This window comes from Triticum urartu, chromosome 5 (assembly GCF_003073215.2).
Source record: "Triticum urartu cultivar G1812 chromosome 5, Tu2.1, whole genome shotgun sequence".
Lineage (NCBI taxonomy): Eukaryota > Viridiplantae > Streptophyta > Magnoliopsida > Poales > Poaceae > Triticum > Triticum urartu.
In genome coordinates this window covers 82,981,655-83,009,110 of record NC_053026.1, presented here as the reverse complement: position 1 = coordinate 83,009,110, position 27,456 = coordinate 82,981,655, and the positions used below count along the sequence as shown (strand labels likewise).

The 27,456-nt window shown below is 44.8% G+C and overlaps 1 protein-coding gene across 1 annotated transcript; it reads left to right on the top strand.

The window, feature by feature from the left end:
- The first annotated feature begins 23,891 nt into the window (after nucleotides 1–23,891).
- Nucleotides 23,892–26,624, top strand: LOC125508005 (probable E3 ubiquitin-protein ligase RHY1A). Its single transcript, XM_048672550.1, has 3 exons — nucleotides 23,892–24,149; nucleotides 25,696–25,901; nucleotides 25,995–26,624. Exons 1-3 carry the CDS (start codon nucleotides 23,982–23,984, stop codon nucleotides 26,395–26,397), a joined length of 777 nt encoding a protein of 258 aa, XP_048528507.1. The 5' UTR covers nucleotides 23,892–23,981; the 3' UTR covers nucleotides 26,398–26,624.
- Nucleotides 26,625–27,456: the final 832 nt, after the last annotated feature.

Sequence of the window (27,456 nt, the reverse complement as noted above, 5' to 3'; positions counted from 1 at the left end):
GAGTCTGTTCGGGGCTCCAGAGAGGGGAATCTGTCGCCATCGTCATCATCAACCATCCTCCATCACCAAATTCATGATGCTCACTACCGTGTGTGATTAATTCCATCGTAGGCTTGCTGGACGGTGATGGGTTGGATGAGATCTATCATGTAATCGAGTTAGTTTTGTTAGGGTTTGATCCCTAGTATCCACTATGTTCTGAGATTGATGTTGCTATGACTTTGCTATGCTTAATGCTTGTCACTAGGGCCCAAGTGCCATGATTTCAGATCTGAACCTATTATGTTTTCTTCAATATATGAGAGTTCTTGATCCTATCTTGCAAGTCTATAGTCACCTATTATGTGTTATGATCCGTTAACCCCGAAGTGAAAATAATCGGGATACTTACCGGTGATGACCATAGTTTGAGGAGTTCATGTATTCACTATGTGCTAATGCTTTGTTCCGGTACTCTATTAAAAGGAGGCCTTAATATCCCTTAGTTTCCATTAGGACCCCGCTGCCACGGGAGGGTAGGACAAAAGATGTCATGCAAGTTATTTTCCATAAGCACGTATGACTATATTCAGAATACATGCCTACATTACATTGATGAATTGGAGCTAGTTCTGTGTCACCCTATGTTATGATTGTTACATGATGAACCGCATCCGGCATAATTCTCCATCACTGATCCATTGCCTACGAGCTTTCCATATATTGTTCTTCGCTCATTTACTTTTCTGTTGCTATTGCTATCATCACTACAAAATACAAAAAACATTACTTTTGCTACCGTTACCTTTTGCTACCATTACCACTACTATCATATTACTTTGCTACTAAATACTTTGCTGCAGATATTAAGTTTCCAGGTGTGGTTGAATTGACAACTCAGATGCTAATAATTGAGAATATTCTTTGGCTCCCCTTGTGTCGAATCAATAAATTTGGGTTGAATACTCTACCCTCGAAAACTGTTGCGATCCCCTATACTTGTGGGTTATCAGTCACATTGCTTGCAAGGCTCATAGTGATGTGCATTACCGAGAGGGCCCAGAGATACCTCTTCGATACACGGAGTGAAAAATCCTAATCTCGATCTATGCCAACTTGACAAACACCATTGGAGATACCTGTAGAGCATCTTTATAATCACCCAGTTACGTTGTGACGTTTGATAGCACACAAGGTGTTCCTCCGGTATTCGGGAGTTGCATAATCTCATAGTCTGAGGAACATGTATAAGTCATGAAGAAAGCAATAGCAAAAAAACTAAATGATCATTATGCTAGGCTAACAGATGGGTCTTTTCCATCACATCATTCTCTAATGATGTGATCCCGTTCATCAAATGACAACACATGTCTATGGTCAGGAAACTTAACCATCTTTGATTAACGAGCTAGTTAAGTAGAGGCATACTAGGGACACTCTGTTTGTCTATGTATCCACACATGTACTACGTTTCCGGTTAATACAATTCTAGCATGAATAATAAACATTTATCATGATATAAGGAAATATAAATAACAACTTTATTATTGCCTCTAGGGTATATTTCCTTCATATATAGCATTCACATGAAATTCAACCTTTACACACTTTTGACCCAACTCGGTGGTACCGATCAGAAATCTCGATTGCACTGACCCGTGTAAAAGATATGAATGTTGGGGGTCTCGGTGGGACCGACAGGAAACAACTCGGAGGGACCAATGTGCAATGGCAAAGGCGGGCCTCGTTTCGGTGGCACCGGTTGCATCAACTCGGTAGAACCAAAGTGAAGCAATAAGACAACATAAAGGTTGGCAAACCATCTTGGTGGGGCCGATTACAAAACTTGGTGGAACTGAAATAATTGCAACTGGTTATAGAAGGTTTGGCAGGCCATCTCGGTGGGACCAATTACAAAACTCGGTGAGACCAAAATAATTGCAACAAGTTACAAAGAGTTGGGCAAGCCATCCCGGTGTGACTGAGAACCATATCGGTGACTCCGATTTGTTAGGGTTTGGCTGTGGCAGTGCCCAGATGAACTCGGTAGGTCCTGATATGGAAGTTTCAGTAAGGCCGAGTTGGAATGTAGGGTTTTGGACAGATTTGGATTGAGAAAGTGGTTGGGGTTGTGGAGCAATATCACTAAGCACTTGAGCAAATAGATCATTATAAAAACCTCATCCCCCTTTAATAGTATTGGCTTTCCTATGGACTCAATGTGATCTTGGCACTTAACCAAAAAATGAAGAGTCTTGAGCTTTTGTCAATCCATGTCCTTAGCATTTTAAGGGGTCCACAATCACTAGTCCTTGCCATGCCAATCATTGAACTTCCTGAAATCTTTGATTTGAATGGATATTAGTTCAATGAGATATATGTTGTTATGAATTACCAAAACCTCCCAGGGATTAGTTACACTTTCAATCTCCTTTTTTGGTAATTGATGACAACATATAGATCAAAGCTTCGGTAAATGATTAAATGAATGAAATACATCGTCTCTTTGAGAAATATGTGATAAGCAAGAGCTCCCCTTTGTGCATTATTGAAAAAATTGTGTTTGAATGCAAATGCACAATCAATTATGATCATGGATCACTCTTCCATGTCACATACGACTTGGTGGAGCACACAAAATGATATGATTGGAATAGTAAGCACGCATCACCAAAACATAAGTGAATGATCATACAAGGATAATGATGATGATAGTGCATAGAGTAAAACATGAAGCATAGTATGATCAATCACAAACAACCAACATAGTATCTCACAAGCATAACGAACAAAGTAGCATAAACCAACTAGCAGCAAAAACTCGAGAAAACAAACGAGCAAAAGTAAGACACTCTCTCGAAGTCTAATGGTCTATAAAATTATCCCCTTTGGCAACAAGTACCAAAAAGTTTGAACATGTATAGAGCTATGCGTCTCTATAGGCACGATCCTCGGCAGCTCTTGGAGGTGAAGATCTTTGAACAATGCACAATCAATTTATGAAGTATTCATGCCATGTTTACAACAATTTTATATGGTTTTGATATGATTTAAATGGAACTAACCCGCACTGACGTTGTTTTCAGCAGAACTACCGTGTTGTAGTTTTTTGTGCAGAAAAAAATTCCCGGAATTGGCCAAAACTTTTTAATGGTTTTTTTAAATAAAAGAAAAATACCGAAGCAAAGAACCACTTGAGGGGGGCCCTGCTTCCCACAAGACACCAGGGCGCACCACCCCCCTCCTAGCGCGCCCTGCTGGGTGGTGGGCCCCTCGAAGCCCATCTCAGCGTGAGACCGACACCAAAAATCCTATAAATACAGAAACCCCCAGAAATAACCCTAGATCAGAAGTTCCGCCGCAAGCCTCTGTAGCCACGAAAAACCAATCTGGACCCTGTTCCAGCACCCTGTCGGAGGGGAAATCATCATCGGAGGCCATCTTCATCATCCCGGCGGCCACCATGATGAGGAGGGAGTAGTCCACCCTCAGGGCTGAGAGTTTGTACTAGTAGCTATGTGTTTGATCTCTCTCTCTCTCTCTCTCGTGTTCTTAATTTGACACGATCTTGATGTATCGTGAACTTTATTAATATAGTTGGATCATATGGTGGTTCCCCTATCTATCTTGTTATGATGAATTGAGTTTTTCCTTTGATATTTCACTTTTATCGGATTGAATATTTTGTTGGATTTGAGAGCACTTGATGTATGTCTTGGCACTCAACTCGTGGATTCCCGAGGTGACATTGGGGTAATCTATGCATAGGGGTTGATGCACGTTTTCGTCCTTATTTCTCCGGTAGAATTGGAGCACTCTTTGAGGTTCTTTGTGTTGGATTGAGTATTATGAGTCTGAAATTGTTTGATGCATATCATATAATCAACTCACGGATACCCGCGACGACATTGGAGTATCTATGTGACATTAGAGTTGGTTGATATGTATCATATGGTGTTATTTTATTACGAACTCTTGGATAGATCGATTAGAAATGATAACTTTGAGGTGGTTTCGTACCCTACAAACAATTTCGTCTTATGCTCCCCGCTAGATAGGAATTTTGGAGTGATTTTTCATCGCATGTTGAGGGATGGTTATATGATCCAATTATATTAGCACTGTTGAGATATTGCACTAGCGAAAGTACGGACCATAGGCCTCATTTTCAAGCATTGCAATACCGTTTGTGCTCACTTTTGCTACTCGTTACCTTGCTGTTTTTTATTGTTACTATTACAAAAATCAATATCTACTATCATTACTACAATTGTATCGCCATCTCTTCGTCAAACTAGTGCACCTATACAATCTACCATTGTATTTGATGTGCTGGGGACACAAGAGACTCTTTGTTATTTGGTTGCAGGGTTGTTTGAGAGAGACCATCTTCATCCCATGCCTCCCACGAATTGATAAACCTTAGGTCATCCATTTGAGGAAAAAATGCTATTGTACTACAAAACTTTGCACTTGGAAGCCCAACACAAGTCTACAAGAATGAAGTTGCATAGTGGACATCAACGGTCAACCGACTTCAATGCACTAGGAAGCCGTCTCGTCGCCCTGTCCGGTTGTGTTGCTCCGAGCCGGCATTGAACGCGACACGGAGAGCAAGCGTACAACAATCTTCGCCGGCGTGCCACTTCAATGCACGGCATGCTGCAGGGCGGTCCCGTCTACCCTAGACCGACATGAATATGACGCCTCTTCTCGAAACAATTGTTGGAACGGTCGCAAAACAGGTTTCTAAGTTGGACTCATACGTGTTGGTCGGGACATTTGTGGGCATTTGGTGGTCATGTTGATGATGCCCTTTCATTCGAGATTTAAGATTCCACGCCTAAATTCATGAAGTATTTCTGTAATAAAAATTCATATGGGTGGTACCTTGGTGGCCTCTCAAAGTGATGTCATATCTCTCACTCTTTCAGTATACCACTAGCTCACCACGAAAGCCGCTCCTGAGACACGAATCCGACGTCGTCTCGTCACGCGAAAGCGACTCGTAACGACCGTCTGATTCCACCAAACCGTGGTGTCAAAAAACTGCACCACTCCTGTGTATAGTACGTATCAGGCAGAGACAGAGAGCGTGCGAGAGAGTAGACTGAGACTTGAGAGTTCGTTAGAGCATCTCCAACAGGCGCGCTAAACAGGCGTCGTGCCGCAAATATACCCAGTTTAGCACGCGCGCAACCCGGCGGGTGGCTCTAGCGGGCGCGCAATAACCGCGCGCGCAGTATAAGGAGTTGGGCGCGCGGCAGGAATCGTTATCTCGCGCGGTGTATTTGGGGCGCCCGCTTCCGCACGCGACACACTCGAGCGCTCGCGCTGCACTCTGTCTTCTCCGTCTCCAACGCCCCACGTGCGCCAGCGCTGGCGACCCGCACCCCATGGACGCACGCGCCGGCACCCCGCTCACCCCGTCCTATAGCCGCGACCCCCCCCCCCCCCCCCCCCCCCGCCGCCGCAAACCGTAGCCCGGGTGGTGTTGGCCTCGCCTCCGCCAGAGCTCCTCTGACCATCGGCCTCACGTGCGGCCTCTTCATGCCGCCGCGGATGACCTCGGTGGCGGGTGGCTTTGGAGAACCCCCCGACGCTATGGCCACCATGGGAGGCATGAGTTTTGCTTCTCTCATGGGAGGCATGGGTGCACCTCCGGCCGCCATGGGCGGAATGTCTTTCGATGTGCCTCCTTGCACACATTCCCATGAAGATGCCGTTGAAGATCTTGCCAACACCGCCGGAGCTTCACGTGATGCGGTGCACGATGAGGAGAGGGAGGAAGATTCATCTTCGGAGGTGGAAGAATCGTCTTCCGAAGATGAGGATGAGGACAAAGACGAGGACGAGGAATGATGTGTCTTTCATTTGTGTATTGAACTTGATTTGCATTTCGAACTTGGTTGGATGAACTTGTGGGCATGATTTTGAACTTGTGGGCATGAACTTTTCTTCATCAACTTGTTTGTGTGAAATTTTATATGTCATGTTCATTGCATTTTGAATGTTTCATCGACTTCATTTTGTGTTCAAAATGCCATATGCAATGCACCGGCGAGTCGCGCGCGCTGCTGCTATGTCTTGAGCTTGCGTTGGTTTTCCCCGAAGAGGAAGGGATGATGCAGCAGAGTAGCGTAAGTATTTCCCTCAGTTTTTGAGAACCAAGGTATCAATCCAGTAGGAGCCCACGCTCAAGTCCCTCGTACCTGCACAAAGCAATAGCTACCCGCAACCAACGCGATTAGGGGTTGTCAAGCCCTTCACGGTCACTTACGAGAGTGAGATCTGATAGATAGAATATTTTTGGTATTTTTGATATAAAGATGCAAAGTAAAAAGTAAAAGCAAAGTAAATAGCAAAACAATATAAAAGTGATGGAGATTGATATGATGAGAATAGACCCGGGGGCATAGGTTTCACTAGTGGCTTCTCTCGAGAGCATAAGTTTTCTACGGTGGGTGAACAAATTACTGTTGAGCAATTGACAGAATTGAGCATAGTTATGAGAATATCTAGGCATGATCATGTATAGGCATCACGTCCGTGACAAGTAGACCTAAACGATTCTGCATCTACTACTATTACTCCACTCATCGACCGCTATCTAGCATGCATCTAGAGTATTAAGTTAAAAACAGAGTAACGCTTTAAGCAAGATGACATGATGTAGATATATAAATTCATGCAATATGAAATAAACCCCATCTTGTTATCCTCAATGGAAACGATACAATACGTGTCTTGCTGCCCCTTCTGTCACTGGGAAAGAACACCGCAAGATCAAACCCAAAGCTAAGCACTTCTCCCATGGCAAGAACTACCAATCTAGTTGGCCAAACCAAACGGATAATTCGAAGAGACTTGCAAAGATAACCAATCATACATAAAAGAATTCAGAGAAGATTCAAATATTGTTCATAGATAGACTTGATCATAAACCCACAATTCATCGGTCTCAACAAACACACCGCAAAAGAAGAAGATTACATCGAATAGATCTCCACAAGAGAGGGGGAGAACATTGTATTGAGATCCAAAAAGAGAGAAGAAGCCATCTAGATACTAACTATGGACCCAAAGGTCTGAGGTAAACTACTCACACTTCATCGGAGAGGCTATGATGATGTAGAAGCCCTCCGTGATGACGGCCCTTCTCCGGCGGAGCTCCAGAACAGGCCCCAAGATGGGATCTCGTGGATACATAAAGTTGCGGCGGTGGAATTAGGTTTTTGGCTCCTGTTCTGATCGTTTGGGGGTACATGGGTATATATAGGAGGAAGGAGTACGTCGGTGGAGCACCGAGGGGCCCACGAGGCAGGGGGCACGCCCTGTAGGGGGGCGCGCCCCCTACCCTCGTGACCGCCTCCGGTACTTCTTGGAGTAGGGTCCAAGTCTCCTGGGTCTTATCCGAGAAGAAAATCATGTTCCAAAAAGAATTTTTCTGTTTGGACTCCGTTTGATATTTTGTTTCTTCGAAACACTGAAATAGGCAAAAAACAGCAATTCTAGGTTGGGCCTCCGGTTAATAGGTTAGTCCCAAAAATAATATGAAAGTGGAAAATAAAGCCCAATATAGTCCAAAACAGTAGATAATATAGCATGGAGCAATCAAAAATTATAGATACGTTGGAGACGTATCAGGCATCCCCAAGCTTAATTCCTGCTCTTCCTCGAGTATGTAAATGATAAAAAGAGAATTTTTGTTACGGAGTGCTACTTGGCATAATTTCAATGCAAAATTTCTTAATTGTGGTATGAATATTCAGATTAGAAAGATTCAAGACAAAAGTTCATATTGACATAAAGAATAATAACACTTCAAGCATACTAATAAAGTAATTGTGTCTTCTCAAAATAACATGGCCAAAGAAAGTTATCCCTACAAAATCATATAGTCTGGCTATGCTCTATCTTCACCACAGAAAGTATTTAAATCATGCACAACCCCGATGACAAGCCAAGCAATTGTTTCATACTCTAACTTTTTCAATCTTCACGCAATACATGAGCGTGGGCCATGGACATAGCACTATGTGGAATAGAAGGGTGGTTGTGGAGAAGACAAAAAGAGGGCAAGATAGTCTCACATCAACTAGGCGTATCAACGGGCTCTGGAGAGGCCCATCAATAGATATCAATGTGAGTGAGTAGGGATTGCCATGCAACGGATGCACTAGAGCTATAAGTATATGAAAGCTCATCAAAAGAAACTAAGTGGGTGTGCATCCAACTCGTTTGCTCATGAAGACCTAGGGTAATTTGAGGAAGCCCATCATTGGAATATACAAGCCAAGTTCTATAATGAAAAATTCCCACTAGTATATGAAAGTGACATAACGAGAGACTCTCTATCATGAAGATCATGGTGCTACTTTGAAGCACAAGTGTGGTAAAAGGATAGTAACATTGTCCCTTCTCTCTTTTTCTCTCATTTTTTTTATTTGGGCCTTTTCTCTTTTTTTATGGCCTCTTTTTTTTCGTCCGGAGTCTCATCCCGACTTATGGGGGAATCATAGTCTCCATCATCCTTTCCTCACTTGGGACAATGCTCTAGAAAATGATGATCATCACACTTTTATTTTTCTTACAACTCAACAATTACAACTCGATACTTAGAACAAATATGACTCTATATGAATGCCCCCGGCGGTGTACCGGGATATGCAATGAATCAGAGTGACATGTATGAAAGAATTATGAATGGTGGCTTTGCAACAAATACGATGTCAACTACATGATCATGCTAGCAATATGACAATGATGGAGCGTGTCATAATAAACGGAAAGGTGGAAAGTTGCATGGCAATATATCTCGGAATGGCTATGGAAATACCATGATAGGTAGGTATGGTGGCTGTTTTGAGGAAGGTATATGGTGGGTGTATGATACCGGCGAAAGGTGCGCGGTATTAGAGAGGCTAGCAATGGTGGAAGGATGGGAAAAAGTGCATATAATCCATGGACTCAACATTAGTCATAAAGAACTCATATACTTATTGCAAAAATCTAGAAGTTATCAAAGCAAAGTATTATGCACATGCTCCTAGGGGGATAGATTGGTAGGAAAAGACCATCGCTCGTCCCCGACCGCCACTCATAAGGAAGACAATCAATAAATAAATTATGCTCCGACTTCATCACATAACGGTTCACCATACATGCATACTACGGGAATCACAAACTTTAACACAAGTATTATTTAAATTCACAACTACTAAACTAGCATAACTCTAATATTATCACCTCCATATCTCAAAACAATTATCATGCTTCAATCTTCTCTTAGTATTCAACGCACTCAAAAGAAAATTTCACATATCTTGAACACCAAGCATATTTATATTAAGCAAATTACCATGCTATTAAGACTCTCAAAATAATTTAAGTGAAGCATGAGAGATCAATAGTTTCTTTAAAACAAACCACCACCGTGCTCTAAAAGATCTAAGTGAAGCACATACAGCAAAATTATAACGCTCAAAAGATATAAGTGAAGCACGTAGAGCATAACTACATAGCTCAAAAGATATAAGTGAAGCACATAGAGTATTCTATCAAATTTTAATTCATAGATGACTCTCTCAAAAGGTGTGTAGAGCAAGGATTATTGTGGCACACTAACAAACAAAGACACAAATAATACAAGACGCTCCAAGCAAAACACATATCATGTTGGTGAATAAAAATATAGCTCCAAGTAAATTACCGATGGAAGTGGACGAAAGAGGGGATGCCTTCTGGGGCATCCCCAAGCTTTGACTTTTTGGTGTCCTTGGATTATCTTGGGGGTGCCATGGGCATCCCCAAGGTTAGGCTCTTGCCACTCCTTGTTCCATGATCCATCAAAAGAATTCACCCAAAACTTGAAAACTTCACAACACAAAACTCAAGATAGAAAACTTGTGAGCTCCGTTAGCGAAAGAAAACAAAAGACCACTTCAAGGTACTGTAATGAACTCATTCTTTATTTGTATTGGTGTTAAATCTACTGTATTCCAACTTCTCTATGGATTATAAACTATTTTACTAGCCATAGATTCATCAAAACACACGAAAAACAGAATCTGTCAAAAACAGAACAGTCTGTAGTAATCTGTATCTAGCACAAGATATGGAACCCCAAAAATTCTAAAATAAATTGCTGGACGTGAGGAATTTATCTATTAATCATCTGGAAAAAGAATTAACTAAATATCACTCTTCAAATAAAAATGACAGCAGTTCTCGTGAGCGCTAAAGTTTCTGTTTTTTACAGCAAGTTCAACAAGACTTTCCCCAAGTCTTCCCAACGGTTCTACTTGGCACAAACACTAATTAAGCACAAAAAACACAACCGGAACAGAGGCTAGATAATTTATTTATTAAATAACATCAAGGATAAATATTGGGTTGACTCCCAACAAGAGTTTTTCTTTAAAACCTTATAGCTAGGCATACGATTTTAACGACGCCCACAAGAAAGATAAGAGTTGAAGCACAAAGAGAGCATCATAAAACATGATACAATCACATCTAAGTCTAACATACTTCCTATGCATAGGCATCTTATAGGCAAACAAATTATCAAGGCAAGCAAAAACTAGCATATGCAAAGAAGCAGAAAGAAACAATAGCAATCGCAACATAACGAGAGGTAATTTAGTAACATGAAATTTTCCACCATATTTTCCTCTCTCATAATAATTATATGTAGGATCATAAGCAAATTCAACAAAATAGCTATCACATAAAATATTTTCAACACGATCCACATGCATGCAAAGTTGACACTTTTCCAAAATAGTGGGATTAACATTAACTAAAATCATGACTTCTCCAAACCCACTTTTAATAATATTGCAAACACTACTATCAATCTCATATTCATCATGGGGTTTAAATAAATTTTCAATATCATAAGAAGAATCACCCCATGATCATTACAACAAGTAGTAGACATAGGAAAACTAGCATCCCCAAGCTTAGGGTTTTGCATATTATTAGCACAATTGACATCAAGAGAATTTATAATAAAATCATTGCAATCATGCTTTTTATTCAAAGATCTATCGTGAGTCACTTCATAAAGCACTTCATCACGATTTTCAGATTTACGGATTTCAGGCAAAAGCTTATAAAGATAATCTAGTGCATCCAAATCACTAGGACTTGATTCATCATAATTGGATCCCTTAAAAAGATTGGCAAGCGGATGAGGATCCATAGATCTTAAGTTCTCTGTTTAGTAATAAACAGCTATTCCAACCATACGAGCAAACAAGAAATGGGCAAAAGAGGCAAATAAAGAGGGACGATAGAGAGAGGGCGAATAAAACGGCAAGGCTGAATTGGGAGGAGAGGAAAACGAGAGGCAAATGGCAAATAATGTAATGCGAGAGATAGGGATTGTGATGGGTACTTGGTATGTTGACTTTTACGTAGCCTCCCCGGCAACGGCATCAGAAATCCTTCTTGCTACGTCTTGAGCTTGCATTGGTTTTACCCAAAGAGGAAGGGATGATGCAGCAGAGTAGCGTAAGTATTTCCCTCAGTTTTTGAGAACCAAGGTATCAATTGTAACACCCCGGATATGACTTACCCATGTAATCCAACTCTTGCCGTTTTCGGCCTTAAATTATTTTATTTTCTCAGGTTCAGGTCTTTGTCTCAGTTTGTTGTTATCGTTGTCATGCATCTCATATCATGTCATCATGTGCATTGCATTTGCACATGTGTTCATCTCATGCATCCGAGCATTTTCTCCGTTGTCCGTTTTGCATTTCGGCGCTCCGTTCTCCTCCGGTGGTCAATTCTACCTTTCTTTCGTGTGTGAGGATTAAAAATTTCCGGATTGGACCGAGACTTGCCAAGCGGCCTTGGTTTACTACCGGTAGACCGCCTGTCAAGTTTCGTACCATTTGGACTTTGATGCTCCAACAGTTAACCGATAGACCGAAAAGGCCTCGTGTGTGTTGCAGCCCAACACCTCTCCATTTTGGCCCAAAACCCGCCAAAACCCTCTCCATCATCTAGAGCGTTCGATCACGATCGTGTGGCCAAAAACCACACCTCATTTGTACACTCCTAGCTCCCTCTACCTCTATATAAAGAACACCCAAAAATCTCCTTCTCCTTCCTCCCGAAAACCTAGCTCCTCGTCCACCGCGCCGCGCCGGACAAAATCCGCGCCGACGGACATTGTCCGCCCGATCGGCCGCCGCCTCTCCCGTCGCGCCACGTGGCACGCCCCGCCGCCGCTGCTCCGGCCCGGGAGGCCCGAGTCGGGCCCCCGCGAGCCCGTCGCCCGCGCCGCCCGATGGTCTCTCCTCCGCCGGCCTGCTCCGCCGTCCGCCGCCACCACCTCGTCGCCGGCCGCCGCGCCGCCTCCCGGTTCGCTTCGCCGCCAAGCCGGGCCTTGCCGCCGTCCCTCGCCGCGGACGCCGCCACCGCGCCGCCGCACGGCTCCGGCCTCCTCCTCCTCTCCCTCGACGCCGTCCCCGCCTTCCACTCCGGCAGGCAAACTCCGGCGAACTCACTCCGACCAACCTCGGGAAACGCGCCAGATCCAGATCTGAGAATCGGGGTTGACTTTTTCGTCCCAAACCCTAATAATTGGCGTTTTTCATCATGCTATATCTCCGCATCCGTAGCTCCATTTTTGGCATATAGCATATCAAAATGTTCGTCTCAGAGAGTACATCATTTCATCTCATTGCATCATTTTCATTTGATTTCATCTTGATGACCGAAATGCTTTTAGAAGAGTGCTACTTGAGATAATTGTCAGATCTGCTGCTCCATTTAGATATTTGTCATTTTTGCCATGATTATTGTGTGCATGATATGCCCCTGAGCTCTACATATGTTTTGTTAAGGGTTTTGCCATCTTTCTAGAGGTGCAACCCATGTATTTTTGTGATGTGTGTGGTGACTAGCACAAGCTTGCAAAGTGAGGCATTTGTTAATGCTGATTTCAGGGACTTAGCATTTCCACTAAGTCTTTGACCTGTTTATCTCATATGGCCATATGTTCATGTTGTTTCCTAGTGATCCGTGCCTCTTTTGAGGATGATCAGTAAGGATTTTTTGTTAATATTGTGGTGCTCTATCCATCCATGTCTTTGTTTGCAATTATGGAGCACCCTAGCTTGAGTCAATCGAGCTCTACTTTTGCTATTTCGTGAATCTGGGCAGATTGTCTACTTGTTAGCGATTTTGTCGAGGATGTTGTAGTTGATCTGTGCATGCTATATTATTGTTCTTGCCATGTCTAGCTTTTATTTTGTGTATTCTTGATGGGTGTATGCTTAGATTTTCATGACATGCTCTGTAGTGAATGCATCGAGCTCGTAAACATGCCTACTTGATATCTGTTTCAGCATGCTCCAGTTTTCACCAAGTCTGAGAACTGATTATGTTTTTGCCATGTTCACATGCTTGCAAATGTATTTTCTGATCCCTTTTGGCTCAAGGTCACTAAGGGACTTTTGTTAAGCTCTTTGAGTAGCTCCATGCCATGCTTTACTTTGACATGTTCAGGTCCTGTAGCATGTAGTTTTGTTGCTCCAAAGAGTGCTATCTGATCTGAAATTCCAGACAAGTGTTAATTTCACTAAGTCTGAGATCTGTTTGCCAGATGCATTTTTGCCATGCTTGTTTGAACCTGTTAATGGATGAATTGGCCGTAGCTCAGTGCTAGAATTTTGTTAAGCATCTTGAGTGGATCCCTGCCATGTATTTTTTTGCCATGTTTGGGTGCTGTAGCATGTTCATCTTGTTGCATTTAGATGGCTACTTGCTGCAAATCGCAGATCGTGGTCATATTTGAATTGCTTGCCATTTCCAAACCGTAACTCCGATTCCGGCGTTCTTTATATCGTTTTCAAGAGATTTCATCTCTTCTTTCCAGTGGAACACTTGGATTTCCAAGTTGAGGCCAGGTTCATGCATTCCTTGTCAAATCTTGCATATGCATCACATTTTGCATCCCGCATAGCATACCATCCTTGCATCATATTGTTTGAGCTTTGCATGTGGTTGATTGTGTCCTTGTTGCTTGTTTGGGTAGAGCCGGGAGACGAGTTCGCTAACGAGGAGCCCGTTGAGTTTGCTTTCGAGGATCCAGTCAACTCTGACAACTTTGCAGGCAAGATGATCATACCCTCGAAATCATTACTATCTTTGCTTTGCTAGATGCTCGCTCTTTTGCTTTGCCTATGCTACGATGCCTACCACTTGCTTATCATGCCTCCCAAACTGCCATGTTAAACCTCTAACCCACCATGTCCTAGCAAACCGTTGATTGGCTATGTTACCGCTTTGCTCAGCCCCTCTTATAGCGTTGCTAGTTGCAGGTGAATATTGGAGACCGTTCCTTGTTGGAACATTATTTACTTGTTGGGATATCATTATATTGCCATGTTATCTTAATGCATCTATATACTTGGTAAAGGGTGGAAGGCTCGGCCTCTCGCCTAGTGTTTTGTTCCACTCTTGCCGCCCTAGTTTCCGTCATATCGGTGTTATGTTCTCGGATTTTGCGTTCCTTACGCGGTTGGGTTATAATGGGAACCCCTTGATAGTTCGTCTTGATTAAAGCTTTTCCAGCAATGCCCAACCTTGGTTTTACCATTTGCCACCTAGCCTCTTTTCCCTTGGGTTTCTAGAGCCCGAGGGTCATCTTATTTAAACCCCCCCCCCCCGGACCAGTGCTCCTCTGAGTGTTGGTCCAAACCAGGCAGCCTGCGGGGCCACCTCGGGGAAACTCGAGGGTTGGTTTTACTCGTAGCTTGACCTATCTGAGGGTGCCCTGAGAACGAGATATGTGCAGCTCATATCGGGATTTCTCGGCACATTCGGGCGGTGTTGCTGGATTTGTTTTAACCTGTAGAAGTGTCTTGAAGAACCGAGATACCGAGTCTGATCGGAACATCTCGGGAGGAGGTCTATTCCTTCGTTGACCGTGAGAGCTTGTCATGGGCTAAGTTGGGACTCCCCTGTAGGGATTTGAACTTTCGAAACCCGTGCCCGCGGTTATGGGCAGATGGGAATTTGTTAATGTCCGGTTGTAGATAACTTGAATCTTAACTTAATTAAAATGATTCAACAGTGTGAGTTACCGTGATGGTCTCTTCTCGGCAGAGTCCGGGAAGTGAACATGGTGTTGGAGTAATGTTTGCACAGGTTGCTCTCTAGTTTCTCGCTCGCGCTTTGCCTCCTCTTCTCGCTCTCTTTTGCGAACAGGATAGCCACCATATATGCTAGTCGCTTGCCGCAGCTCCACTTATATTACCTTGCCTTACCTATTAAGCTTAAATAGTCTTGATCGCGAGGGTACGAGATTGCCGAGTCCCTGTGGCTCACAGATTACTTCCAAACCAGATGCAGGGCCTGATGATTCCGCTCCAGATGGCGCGCTTGAGCTCAAGTGGGAGTTCGACGAGGACTCTCAACGATACTATGTTTCTTTTCCTGATGATCAGTAGTGGTGCCCAGTTGGGGTGATCGGGACCGTGTCGCATGTTGGGTTGTTCTTTTATTTTGGCATCGTAGTCGGGCCATGAGTGTTTGGATGATGTAATGTTAATTATGTACTTGAATTGACGTGGCGAGTGTAAGCCAACTATGTATCTCCCCTTTTATTATCTATATTACATGGGATGTTGTGAAGATTGCCTAACTTGCGACATTGCTTTCAATGCGGTTATGCCTCTAAGTCGTGCCTCGACACGTGGGAGCTATAGCCGCATCGAGGGCATTACAAGTTGGTAATCAGAGCCTTCCCAGACCTTAGGAGCCCCCATTGCTTGATCGTTTTTAGCGGCCGAGTTGTGTCTAGAAAAATGTTTTGAGTCATTTAGGAATTATATATCGGAGAGTTTAGGAATTCTTTTTACTCCCTAGTCTCCGCATCGCTCTGGTAAGGCATCCTGACATAGAGTTTTGACTCTTCTCTTCTCAAATTTCACTAAAAAAATTTAGGATCACGCGGGTATCTTGGAATCATTCTGATGGTTTTGTGACGAGAAGATTGTCTTGGTGCCTCCTGTCAGGGGTTTTGTGGCAGTGTCCCGGGGAGTTGAGCTCCGAGGTGTTGTCGTCACAATTTTATCGTTGCAGTTCTGGAATACCTGAGTTTAGTACACCGACATCGAAAATCTCTTTTATGCAGTTCGTTGGTGAGATAACCTCGACGCCACCCAGTACTGGGGCGGGAGTTTGGGAGTATCGCCATAACTTGTATAACGGATGCTTTTCGAAGGTTGAGGTAGATGGTTTCCGAAGTTTTTCTCGGTTATGTGTTGAAAGATGGATACAGCTGGATATAGGATTTGCTAGATTTGGGTGAGATATTATGCTTCCCCTGTATCCCCAACACCTGATTGCATAACCGGAAAGGTTCGGGAGTTTCATAGGTGGGAATTCTTGTAGCTCTAGTTCTTCTTCCACGGATATTTGGTTTGAGATTGGGATTTCTTACCGAGTATTCGTTCTTGATCCGTACCTTGTTGATTTATTTCTCTACCTAAATTCTAAGTGGCTTCTCAACTTATGGATATGTGACCATTTCAAGAGGAATGCATTCGTTCATTTTGTTCAGATGTGAAGACTTTATGTTGCAATTTTCATTCTGTTGGTTTCAGCTTCATTTTATCTGTCAATGTGCTAATGGTGGTCAACCTCTTCAGGATGGCTCCCGCTAAGAGCACCAATCAGAATCAGAATCAAGATCCGCCACCACCTCCACCTCCTCCGGAGGCATGGCAAGCTGTGATGGCCACAACCAATGCAAACACACAGTTGATCATGCAAATTCTTCAAGAGCGCAATCAAGGCAACCAAGGGAACCAAGGCAACAATCAGAATCACTTTGCTACACTCAACCAGTTCCTTGCTAATGGGCCAAAACCTTTCTGCAATTGTGTTGAGGCAACTGATGCTGACGATTGGCTCGTGGATCTGTGCAAGCATTTCGAGTGCAGTAACGTCAGGCCTGAGGACTTCGTCAAGTTCGCATCCTTCCAACTCAAAGATCAAGCTGCAGAATGGTTCCAGCAGTACAAGGATTCCAGAGGTGGACGTGCGATTACCTGGGATGAATTCCATCAAGATTTCAGAGCTCATCATATCCCTCAGAGCGTGGTTGAAAGCAAGCGTGAGGAATTCCGCAACCTGAAGCAAGGCTCTTTGTCTGTCTATGACTACAACAAGTTGTTCCAGAAGCTCGCCCGCTTTGCTAAGCAGGACATTCCTGATAAGAAGAGCATGACATACCAGTTCAGGGGTGGTCTCAGAGAAGAAATCCAGCTAGCTCTTGTTCTCTTTGAGCCCTTGAGGTACGATGAGTTCTACAACATGGTGTTGAAGCAAGAGGCCGCTCAACTGAGGTGTGATGCTTCCAAGAAGCGAGTCAGAGACACTACTCCGTCTTCCTCTACTCAAGTGGCCAAGCAGCAGAAGTTTTGGCTTCCTCCTCCTCTGTTTCGTCAGCCGTATCAGAAGAGCAAAGGTGGCAGTGGATCTTCCCACCCACCCAACCCTGGCTTTCAGAACAAGACTTCGTCTCAAGCTCCAAGATCAAGTGCTCCGTATCACCGTCCGCTTTCAGAGGTCACGTGCAACAAGTGCCAACAAAAGGGTCACTATGCCAACAAATGCTTCAATCAGAGGCGTCTTCCTCCTCCTCCTCCGGTGAGATCGGCAAGTACAGCTATGGTCAAGCATAACCCCAAGCACTCCAAGGTTAACGTGGTGAACGCAGCTCAGGCAGAGGACTCGTCAGATGTCATCATGGGTAACCTTCCTGTTAATGATATTCCCGCAAGAGTTCTTTTTGACACTGGTGCATCGCATTGTTTCATGTCAAAGCCATTTTTTACCAAGCATGAGTTCGTTTCTTCTCATTTGGGTAAACAAATGGATATCGTTTCTCCTGGCAAACGTTTGAGTGCAAGTCTGGAGGTGCCAGATGTTACTATCACGTTGGGCGACTACAAGTTTCTTTCTTCCCCAATGGTTCTTGGTAACTCGGATATTGATCTTATTCTCGGAATGGATTGGCTTTCTAAGCACAAGGCGCATCTTGATTGTGCAGCCAGGCAGATTCAATTGACTCATTCGTCTGAGGATGTAATTGTCTTTGCCGCTTGTGATGATACAATCCGTCTGTTTTCTCTCAATGAGAAGGGTGAACTGGATGCTATCTCGCAGATTCCAGTCGTTTGCGAATATCAAGACGTCTTTCCAGAAGAGCTTCCAGGAATGCCTCCGCACCGGCCAGTTGAATTCGTCATTGATCTTGAGCCTGGCACGGAACCAGTGTGCAAGCATCCTTACAAGCTCGGACCTGAAGAGTTGAAGGAGCTGAAGAAGCAACTCGATATTCAAGAGAGAATGGGTCTCATCCGGGCCTAGTTCTTCTCCGTGGGGTTGTGGTGTTCTTTTTATGAAGAAGAAGGATGGAATGGACCGACTTTGTGTTGATTACCGTCCATTGAACAAGAAGACCATCAAGAACAAATACCCACTTCCCAACATCAACGAGCTGTTCGAACAACTCAAAGGTGCCCAAGTATTCTCCAAGCTTGATCTCCGTGTGGGTTATCATCAGATTCGAATCCGTGAACAATATATTCCCAAGACGGCTTTCAGGACAAGCTATGGTTCATATGAATACACTGTCATGTCTTTTGGCCTCGTCAACGCTCCTCCGACGTGTTGTCGTCACAATTTTATCATTGCAGTTCTGGAATACCTGAGTTTAGTACACCGACATCGAAAATCTCTTTTATGAAGTTCGTTGGTGAGATAACCTCGACGCCACCCAGTACTGGGGCGGGAGTTCGGGAGTATCGCCATAACTTGTATAACGGATGCTTTTCGAAGGTTGAGGTAGATGGTTTCCGAAGTTTTTCTCGGTTATGTGTTGAAAGATGGATACAGCTGGATGTAGGATTTGCTAGATTTGGGTGAGATATTATGCTTCCCCTGTATCCCCAACACCTGATTGCATAACCGGAAAGGTTCGGGAGTTTCATAGGTGGGAATTCTTGTAGCTCTAGTTCTTCTTCCACGGATATTTGGTTTGAGATTGGGATTTTTTACCGAGTATTCATTCTTGATCCATACCTTGTTGATTTATTTCTCTACCTAAATTCTAAGTGGCTTCTCAACTTATGGATATGTGACCATTTCAAGAGGAATGCATTCGTTCATTTTGTTCGGATGTGAAGACTTTATGTTGCAATTTTCATTCCGTTGGTTTCAGCTTCATTTTATCTGTCAATGTGCTAACGGTGGTCAACCTCTTCAGGATGGCTCCCGCTAAGAGCATCTACTACTATTACTCCACTCATCGACCGCTATCCAGCATGCTTCTAGAGTATTAAGTTAAAAACAGAGTAACGCTTTAAGCAAGATGACATGATGTAGAGATATAAATTCATGCAATATGAAATAAACCCCATCTTGTTATCCTCGATGGCAACAATACAATACGTGTCTTGCTGCCCCTTCTTTCACTGGGAAAGAACACCGCAAGATCGAACCCAAAGCTAAGCACTTCTCCCATGGCAAGAACTATCAATCTAGTTGGCCAAACCAAATGGATAATTCGAAGAGACTTGCAAAGATAACCAATCATACATAAAAGAATTCAGAGAAGATTCAAATATTGTTCATAGATAGACTTGATCATAAACCCATAATTCATCGGTCTCAACAAACACACCGCAAAAGAAGAAGATTAAATCGAATAGATCTCCACAAGAGAGGGCGAGAACATTGTATTGAGATCCAAAAAGAGAGAAGAAGCCATCTAGCTACTAACTATGGACCCGAAGGTCTGAGGTAAACTACTCACACTTCATCGGAGAGGCTATGATGATGTAGAAGCCCTCCGTGATGACGGTCCTTCTCCGGCGGAGCTCCGGAACTGGCCCCAAGATGGGATCTCGTGGATACAGAAAGTTGCGGCGGTGGAATTAGGTTTTTGGCTCCTGTTCTAATCGTTTGGGGGTACGTGGGTATATATAGGAGGAAGGAGTATGTCGGTGGAGCACCGAGGGACCCACGAGGCAGGGGGGGCGCACCCTGTAGGGGGGCGCGCCCCCTACCCTCGTGACCGCCTTCGGTACTTCTTGGAATAGGGTCCAAGTCTCCTGGGTCTTACCCGAGAAGAAAATCATGTTCCAAAAAGGATTTTTCTGTTTGAACTCCGTTTGATATTTTGTTTCTTCGAAACACTGAAATAGGCAAAAAAAACAGCAATTCTGGATTGGGCCTCCGGTTAATAGGTTAGTCCCAAAAATAATATAAAAGTGGAAAATAAAGCCTAATATAGTCCAAAACAGTAGATAGTATAGCATGGAGCAATCAAAAATTATAGATACGTTGGAGACGTATTAGCTGCATTTTTGCGCGCTGCTGGAGCGGCGCGCGCTGCATTTTAGCACGGCTGCTGGAGCCAGCGCCGCGCCCCGCGCCAAACCAGGCGATGGGCACGCGGCAAATCAGTTTTTTGCGCGCGGCGTGTTCGGCGCCTGTTGGAGATGCTCTTAGGCCAACTCCACCGCACGACCCCATTCTGTCCGACCCTGTCTGTTTGGGATAAAACGGACAAATAAGGTGGCCCAGCGCGCGACGGTCCGGACCCATCTAGTCCGTTTTGTGTCTGGACCGACCCATTTCGAGTGCATCTTTGCGTCGGGTTTGGGTCGCCGCGGACACCGAACGGACGCGCCGCTCATCCGCGTCTGGCCGCGTGGCGGGGCGGCCACCTACCTTCCACTCGCCAACATCAATGCGCACGGATGGCCGACCCCACCTGTCATCGGCCCAATGGAAGGTCGTCGTCCTTCTTAAATGAGGAACCCGTGAATCGGTCGTCGTCCACACTGCCTCACTCCATCCCGCGGCCTCCTCGAAACCCGACCGCGCTAAACCCTAGCCCTCCTTTGTCGAGCTCGCCGGCCGGCCACCTCGAAGCCATGGGCTTCTGGAACCGCAAGGGGAAGCACGACCGCGAGGCCGGCTCCTCGTCGGGGCGCCGCGCCGGCTCCGTGAAGAAGGAGGCCGCATCACCACCACGTCGGGCCCCCGCGCCGCCCGCTTTCTTCATCGGCCCCCACGTCCGCTGGCGAGCGCGACCGGCACTACATCCGCACGTCGGTGTGCCGCTGTTATTAGGAGACGAGGACATCGCTCCAGATCGCCTCTCCCCTGGAGCGACGTCCACCTCCCCAACAACTGGCACCTGTCCACCGATCGTGTGCCGATCCCGCTGGTCCCGGCAAGCGGTCGTGCGCGTCGTGAAGAGATCGAGCGCCACCGCCGCCTCCTCCCCGACGACCTGTACTATGACGACAGGTACGCCCCGGACTCCTCCCTCTGGGATACCTGGCTCAGGGACGAGCACGACGTGCGGCGTGCCTCCTTCTTCGCCGGCACGGCGTCTGGGCCACGGCGGCCACGTCGGCCACGTCGGGAGCACGCAGCGCCTGCTCCCCAGGAGCGCGGGCATAGGCTGGTGCGCGGCCTCACGCCCACGTCGTCGCTGTCGCCTTCGCCATCTCCACCACCACCTCCTCGCATGACAGCGGAGGAGGAGGCTCGTCTCATGGCGCATGTCATGGAGGACTCCATGTACACGCATGATGAGTGGCAATGGGAGGGCCTGGAGGAGATGATGGCCCACTCCGCCGCCGGCAAGGTAGCCATCCCCGAGCTGGAGATGGTGGCCGTGGAGGAGGCGATGGAGGAGGAGCCGGTGGCCGCGTTCCACCCGGGTCTGCTGGGCCAGGGGTGGGGCTGGTCCTGCACTGCACCGGAGATGGCCAGCCGCCGTGGGCGTGAATTGGTGCGCCACTCCGCCGCGATCACCGGAGCGGGAGGCGTCACCACGGGAGGAGGTCGTGCAGGCACCTCCCGCCGTCCAGCCCGCCCCCGTCTACCGCGCACCGGCGGCCCACCTCTGGACGCCGCCGGCCTACGTGGACCTCGTCAGCGACGCCGACGACGCCGACGGCCACTGAAGACGGCGACGACATCGACGGGCACGGGCAGGAGCGCACTGGCGGCGACCGTTTTTTATTTTCTTTTTTATGTTTAATTATGTCAAGTTGGACGTGAAACTGGACCGTTTTGTGACCGTGACGACCCTAACTAAGTTTTATGTTTATTAAACTACGCTTATTTATTTTTTTTAATCATTTTATTTACATTTTTCTATTTTTTTAAATCATGTCTAACGCGGACATGATTTAAGGTGCGGCCGCAAGGTAAGCGCACACACGATCCAACGAACAAGAACGGACACGGACGAATCCATCGGCATCTCAAAAAGACAAAATCCGATCAAACTAGACATCAGTTTGAGGTCGCGCGGTGAAGTTGGCCTTAGACGGAGTCACGAAGAGAGCGAGATTTGTCTGGTCGAGTCAGAAAAGTTTGACTTGTGACTTGCAGTGCCACGTGTGAGCTACCGGCCAACACGGCACTGCCACCTGCCCTCGCCTCCTCGATTAGCGCGGCCAGCACGCTCGTGGCGTTTGGGATGGTCAAAAACTCAAAAGCCGGAGAGTTATTAGCGCTGGCCCTTTCACGAGTCTCTCGTGGTGAAGTTTTATAACGGGAGCAACCTAGTCGCGCTGGCCAAAAAAGGTAACCATCGCACTCGTAACGTTGATAAGTGTACTTATCGCCGGAGTAGTATTATCTTCATCGTGGTTTATCGGTCCTTATTGTATTTTATGCAAAATAATGATCATAAATTTAATTAATAATATATTTATACATGTCATAAAAATTATATTATTGAAAACTATGTTTAAATAGAAATCCAACTATACAATTTTCGTTGACATGTATTAACATTTTGTAAATTAAATCTTTGGACAAAATTTGACATAAATTATAAAAGGGACCAATAAACCAGGACGAAAGTTATAGTTAATTAATTATAGTGAGGACATTTGACGACATTTAACCTTGCTGGTCGAGTCTCGGTTTCGGATTATGACGGCCACCAACTTTTGAAATGGCCCTCAAGGTCGTCGAGAGACGCATTAGCAGCGAGACTTAATTAGCTACTTCTTCCGTTTCATAATAAAAGAGTATTTTTGACACTATATTATTGCTGCCAAGCAATCACAAGATTTCATTAGAATCAAATCTTACTCCAAAGTAATCATTCATCGTGCTTGATTGAGTGGTGTTTTCCGAACATTGGTGGCACTTGGCATCGTGCTTCCTTCAGTTGTTCTTCAGATAGCAGATAGCGCAGCATCGTTGGTCGTTTGATGCGATCCATAGAAATTTCCGATATATATTTTTCGAAATATTCCTTTATATTAAAACTTTAGCATCGACTCAAAAACACTCAAAAGCCATACCGTTTTTCAGCGATACATACAATCAAACATATGAAAATTCTACATAAGATTCAAATGGGTATGACATTGCAATTCTATGATTTTCCTATTTCTGTTACTAGTATGTTTTTAGAATCATGTGAATATAGAGGCCCTTACCTAGAAGATTTTTACTCCTTTCATTCAAAAAACTTGAAAAAACTTGTCTCAAACTTGTTCCTCAAATGAATGTATCTATCATTAATTGAAGGACAACTCTTAGTAGCCATAGTTGGAGCAAAGAAGACGACTGTTCCAAGTGAGTTACTAGTACTAGGATGTCACACTTCACTGTTCTCGCGGGTCACGTCCCTTTCATCAGCTGCCCATCCCACCGTCCATTTCCCTGATCGGACGGTACAACGACAACAACAAAAATCCCCAAAGATTCTTGAAAAAATCAGACCCGAGAAAGAAAGGGAGAGGCGCAACACGAAAAGAGAACTGAAACGCTGCAATAAATAAAGCCACTACCGCTTTTTCTCTCTCTCGACATCTCGAGATATAAAGCCACTAGTGCTATTGCAAAGAGGAAGGAGGGAGAGACAGAGCGGTGTGAGAAGCAGGTGGAGCTGCAACAGTTTGCCACATCTCCCTTCCCTCCCTTGCATGCCGATCGCCTCCAAGCTCCTCTACTTCCAGCGCCGCCCCTCGCCGGCGCCGCCGGAGCCCCCCGACCCGCGCCGCCGGCCCTGCCGCGGGGCGAGCGCCTCCGCCCCCCGCCGCCAGCGCAGCTCGGCCGTCTCAAACCACCACCACCACCATCATCACAAGCTGGTGAGCTCGCGCCGTCTCATCTCATCTTCCTCGATCCCCTCCCTACCCTGGCCCAAGTGGCCTGCGATCTGTTACTTTTTCTCTGCATGGTTTTGCTTCCTGTCTGGAGCTTCAGTTGCCGCGATTTGCGGGGGCTTGTTTTTGCGAGTCCGGATGTTAAGGGTTGAGGCAGCAATTCAGGGGTGCGTTTTGATGCGCGTCCGCGGAAAAATATCGAAACATTTGTTTCACAAAACTAGATAGTGCAGTAGGGTGTGGGGACGCCATGGGGTCAGAGCAGTTACAGCTAGTCAAGATTCAAGAACAAGGTTGGTAAAATTCATATTTTATACATGGACTGAGGAGCATGGCCCTGTGCACAATTTGGTAGTAACACTTAATTCAGAAAAGCTACTGTTACTATACTAGATTTTGTTTATTAGATCAAGGGAGAAATACTGTTATTTTTGTGGGACTAACATGAAGACCAAGTAGAATATGTATTATGTGTTCTTGGTGTACGTTTGCCGGGATTGGTTGGGAATTGAGATGAACCAGGGTGTGGAACCATGAACCAGCTGCACTTCTGTTTATGTGTGTACCCTTTGTTCAATACCTGACCGCGTACATGTTTCGCCCACGCACAAATTGTTCACTGCATAGGAATGATTGTGTTGCATATAGCTCTTGTTAGTTTGTTCATGAGTGTTGTTTTATTTAATTTTGCAACGAAGGGACAATCTCGTATTTCCTCATAAACATCTTTGACAAAGAGGCTGCAGATGTTTTTGGCAAATCTGAGCTTGTACCAGAAATTTTGTGCCGTCTTTTTCCAAACTATATATATAAGTAACTGGTTTTAGAATTTAGGGGGTTCGTGTATTGAACTGATAATCATACTTTTACAGTAAGTGTTGTCGTAGAGCCAGTATATACTGGAATATTCTTTCCTAGAAAAATGAGGCTCTACTAATCTATTGTGGAAAGTTCAGTGTGTGCATGACAATGATAGTTCTTTTGAACAGCTATTCAGTGACATGGATGAGTAATGAGTTGCAGCCTTGCAGGCTTTGGTAGAATGATTACGCCAAAGCTTTAAGTGGCCGAAATCATTGTGGGGACTACAAAGTGCTAATCTCTGTGATTGCTCACCGTCTGAATGTTTATTTTCAGAAAGAGCAACCATTTGTCTAGTGAGTGTTATTATGTCAAATATTCCTCATGTTTGATCAATTTCTACCAAATTACTTGCTAGAACTCTGATAATGGAGCAAACACAGTTTTGAGACATATCTCAGTTATGAGCAGATGAACTCTTGACCCTTATCACAGGCTTGTAGCCTATGGAAAATTAGTTAAATATGTGTAGAATCTCCTATTGATGTCATGAGTTGGCTGCTATTTCCTACGCATCGTTGAGCTATTTCCAGGCATGCAACAAACCACTTTCGGCGGAGAATAACACAGTCTTATTTTCCCAAGTTTTCTGTTGTGATGATGATAGTTGTGAAACGTTCTTCAGTCTCTACGAATAGGTTCTAACATGTGTTATTTAAAAAAAAAACAGGGCCAGGAACTTGTTCCGGCAAACCAAAGAGATGGGGCTAAGCTTGTGGGATGTGCTGGAAACAAAATAGAACACATAGGGTTCACGTGCTCCAGGTCAAGGCTAAGCCGCAGTGTATCGGATCATGGACGGCTTCCTGATGCTGTTCAACAGGCTAGAGAAAGGCTTCTTCAGAGGCTTAATAGTGTGGACTTGTCAGGAAGAAGGTCCAAAACAAAACTTATCACGTTGTTCTTCCAGTGCAGAATTTGATGATCTATATTCGTTCTATGTTTACTCATGATCGTCCATTGTTTCAGGGAAAACACTTCGTGCTCCGAAACCATTTGGGCTGGAGTAGTAACTCATCCTGCTGACATTGGTATTTCCAACTTGGCCGATAGCGAACTTGGTAGCCTAACCAGTTACTTCCAATCCAGTGTATCCATCACCACCTACAACAAAGTCCAAGAAACATTCCCAGAGCCTTTCAGCACCGTAGATAAGTGCATGCCTGTCACCCCGTGCACCGAACCGGTCCATGTGCTACAAGAAACAGCCTGCGAGTGCTCGATATGCCTGGAGAGGTGCGGCGAGGCAGACGGGCTCATGCAGCTGCGGTGCAAGCATGTCTTCCACTCGGCGTGCCTCGAGCGGTGGCTTCGATCCCACGGCGACTGCCCCTACTGCAGGGGCAGTGTGCTCCTGACGTCGGAGGAATGAGAGCTGAGGATGACACCTAAAATGTGTTGCAGCTTAACCTGTTGTTCTACCAAGGACCTTTTGAGTTTGTTATAATTAATTAGTGAGGTGATGACACTGTGCGGTGTTGCAGTGCGCGGCTTGAGCGATGAGATGCTACAACTGGCTGTTTATCTCTGTACAACTACGGATCATGAGATTAGAAGCAGTAAGATAGCTGCTGTTCTATGAAGCCTTTGTTCTCTGCAGTGTGTGATGATGCTGTATTACTGCTCATTTAGCCGAACTACTTACACTATTTATACTGAACTTTCGTTTCCTCCACCCACAAGGTTCATAGAATATTTGAAGGTCCTACATGAACACCAAATTAGCTGAACACTGCAAGCAGGGCACATCTAGATCTGCACTAGCTATCGCAGATCTAAGTGCCTCAATTGAACTAAAAAGAGAGAGAAAACGACAATAAAAAATGTTTGCACAAACCTTCATGTAAAATCAATGATATAGAACTTAGATGTGCAATACTTAAAGCATATCTAAATGTGCTTTAGCAAAACTGTTGCAAATTCTAGGTGGATTGGCATGCACCGAATCACCACAAATAAGGGAAGTACGGGAGCTTGTTAGAGAGGCGTCACTTGACTGGCGACCGACCCGGTAGTTTCTTCCAATCATGCAGAAGAGTTGCATGTACATTCATAAAGAAAGAAGATAATACACCGCCAAAGAAGCCACGATCAATACAAAGCCAAAAATGACATAAATATACATATCAATTGACGACCGACCCAATAGTTTTTTTCCAAACCATGCAGAAGAGTTGCATGTATATTTATTAAGAAAAAATATAATACATCAGCAAAGATGGCATGACCAATACAATAGCCAAAACGACATAAATATTGGCACAGAATCCGGTGAAAAGTCCTTCTGTTTCAAGCTAGTTTTTTTTTGAGTGGTAAACCAGACTTTATTGATCAATAATTCGGTTTACAGGAATAACAAAGGGATCATGAGGTACTCTCAGCCACATATGGCGCCCTTGAACTAAAAAAGTACAAAATTTAGCTAAGTTGT